This window comes from Engraulis encrasicolus, chromosome 10, assembly GCF_034702125.1.
Source record: "Engraulis encrasicolus isolate BLACKSEA-1 chromosome 10, IST_EnEncr_1.0, whole genome shotgun sequence".
Lineage (NCBI taxonomy): Eukaryota > Metazoa > Chordata > Actinopteri > Clupeiformes > Engraulidae > Engraulis > Engraulis encrasicolus.
The window spans coordinates 16367315-16369814 of record NC_085866.1 but is presented as its reverse complement, the minus strand read 5'-3'; the positions used below and the strand labels follow the sequence as shown (position 1 = coordinate 16369814).

At 48.4% G+C, this 2500-nt stretch overlaps 1 protein-coding gene across 5 annotated transcripts in view; it reads right to left on the bottom strand.

Annotated features, from left to right (window-relative positions):
• lrp1ab (low density lipoprotein receptor-related protein 1Ab) overlaps positions 1-2500 on the bottom strand; it is a 256132-nt gene that overhangs the window by 116676 nt on the left and 136956 nt on the right. For all 5 annotated transcript variants that reach the window (XM_063208181.1, XM_063208183.1, XM_063208182.1 and 2 more), the window contains one exon: positions 1804-1971. In XM_063208181.1, coding sequence (XP_063064251.1) covers positions 1804-1971 — 168 coding nt within the window. The remainder of the gene's footprint in view (positions 1-1803; positions 1972-2500) is intronic.

Below are 2500 nucleotides of genomic sequence, written 5' to 3'. Positions count from 1 at the left end.
TGTGTACGTGTGTGTGTGTGTGTGTGTGTGTGTGTGTGTGTGTGTGTGTGTGTGTGTGTGTGTGTGTGTGTCCGCGCGCGTGTGTGTGTGTGTGTGTGTGTGTGTGTGTCCGCGCGCGTGTGTGTGTGTGTGTGTCCGCGCGCGCGTGTGTGTGTGTGTGAGAGTGTGTGTGTGTGTGTGTGTGTGTGTGTGTGAGTGTTGCTGGCACAGGGCGGCAGGCTAAAAGGTGGCAGTGCTTGGCAATGGGAGGCTCTAAACTCCGCCATCCAGCCAAGCTCCCACATTTCATGCTCTACGGGGCCCAAATGACTTCCAGACAGGGAACGCTAAGCTCTGTCTCGCTCCCTCTTTCTCTCTCCGTGGGTCTCTGTCTGTCCCTCTGTCTATCCCCATCTGTCTGCACGTCTCTCTCTTTCCCCGTTTCTCTGTTTGTTTTCTCTTTCTCTCTCTTTCTCTCTCTGTGTCTTTCTCTTTCTCTCTCTGTGGGTCTGTGAGTGTGTCTCACTATCTGTGTGTATGTTGTGTATGTCTGTCTGTCTGATTGTTTCTCTTGCCCTCTCTCCATGTCTGTTTCTATTCCCATCTGTTTTGTCTGTCTCAGTGTGTCTCTATCGGTCTGTCTCTGCGTGTCTGTCTGTCTGTCTGTCTCAATATCCCCATCTGTGTGTCTGAGAAAGAGAAAGAGAAAGATGAACACAGACAGACAGACAGACAGATTGGCTAACAACTGGCCAAGTCCCCGTAAGCCCCCCCCCCCCACCCCAGCCAGCCTGTTTACTGTAGCTTCAGAGCCCCCTGGACCCCCCTGGCTTGGCCCTCTCCACCTCCTCAACAACCCCACCACCCCCCCAACCCCCCCACCCCAAAATCCATCCCTTGCTCCCAAAAAGGCACTCCTGCTGCCACTGCTAGGACCTGCTGCTGATGTTTTTCCCTGTCTTCAACATGGAATCAATAAAAAATGTGTTTTTCTACCAAAAAAAAAGAAAGAGAGAAAAAGAAAAAAAAATAGCTGAGTCGCCCTCCAATGCGGTAAACACTAGCTGCATTTCCTGGCATGGCTGAGGGTTTTGGCGGGCTCCAAAAAGAGCCCCATTGTTGAGTGTGGTGGAGAGAGAATTAGAGAAATGCAGAGAGAGAGGGGGGCTCGGCTGACCACATCTGGTAAACCTGTGGCATTCTCGGGAACAGCAGCCCACTCGTAAGTTCTCTCTCTCTCTGTCTCTCTCTGTCTCTCTTTGTGTGTGTGTGTGTCTCTCTCTGTGTGTGTGTCTCTCTCTCTCTGTCTGTGTGTGTGTGTGTGTGTGTGTCTGTCTCTGTCTGTCTCTGTCTCTCTCTCTCTCTCTCTCTGGTTAACATTTAGACTGGAGTTAGTTTTTTAACTGCACGGTGGGCAGAGAGAGGCTTGGCTGGCTGGGCCCAGCACAACGGGCTGCTGGGTTTCAGGAGAGTTATGCGCTCTCGCAATGCCAGCAGGTGGGGAACACAACACCAATGCTATAACTAATGTTGCACTAACGTTATATTAATGTTGCTCTAGACTAGGACTACTCTTATGTTATGCTGATAGTAATACTATGTAATGTAATGTTACGCACTAACACAATGCCAATACTCTTCACTGTGAGGGAAAATTCTGTTGTGCTTTTAGATTCCAAAAACCAACAATAATTTAATGTCTAGCTTCTATATTAACCTTAACTTATATTAAGTTGACTTGGATATTTCATCACACGTGTCTATTTATGTTCAATTTCTATTTCAGAAATACATGTAACTGTAGGGACCTGTGCTCATGCTCACCTTGATTAGTGCAGTTGGCATGTGTCTCATCGCTGTGGTCCGCACAGTCGTTATCCCCGTCGCAGGTCCAGTACTCCGGAATGCAGCGTCCACTGTTGCACTTAAACTGCACCCCAGAACAGGAGTGGGTACAGCCCGCCTCGTCACTGTTGTCCCCACAGTCATTGTCTGAAAGAGGCAACAAGACGTACAGATTTCATGAAAGACGCATTTGTTAGCGAAAGATACATTACATTACATTACATTACATTACATTACACTTAGCGGACACTTTTATCCAAAGTGACTTACAGGTACTTCAAGTACAGGGTATTGGTTACAGGCCCTGGAGCAGTGTGGAGGTAGGCGCTCCAAGGGCACCTCAGCCATGCAGTGAGAGAGGGAGTGGAAAGGTAGGATTCGAACCTGCAGCCGTCTGATCTAAAACCCATCTCCTTAAAGTGGTAGTTCGCTATTTTAGACATTAAGCCCTGTTTGTGTGACTTCTGGGGTGAAGTAGAGATGTTCTCATCACAATTTTGACATTTGGTGCTGAACGGAGCATTTGGGTATCCAAGACTGCAGCCCCCCCACCTTTACATTGACTCCAATGAAGCACTCAAGCAATCGATCATAAAATGGCATTAAACTTTCGTTTGCAGAGACATGAAACTCACCGAGTGGTCAGAGGTGGGCAGCGATACGTTTGCTCGAAAAT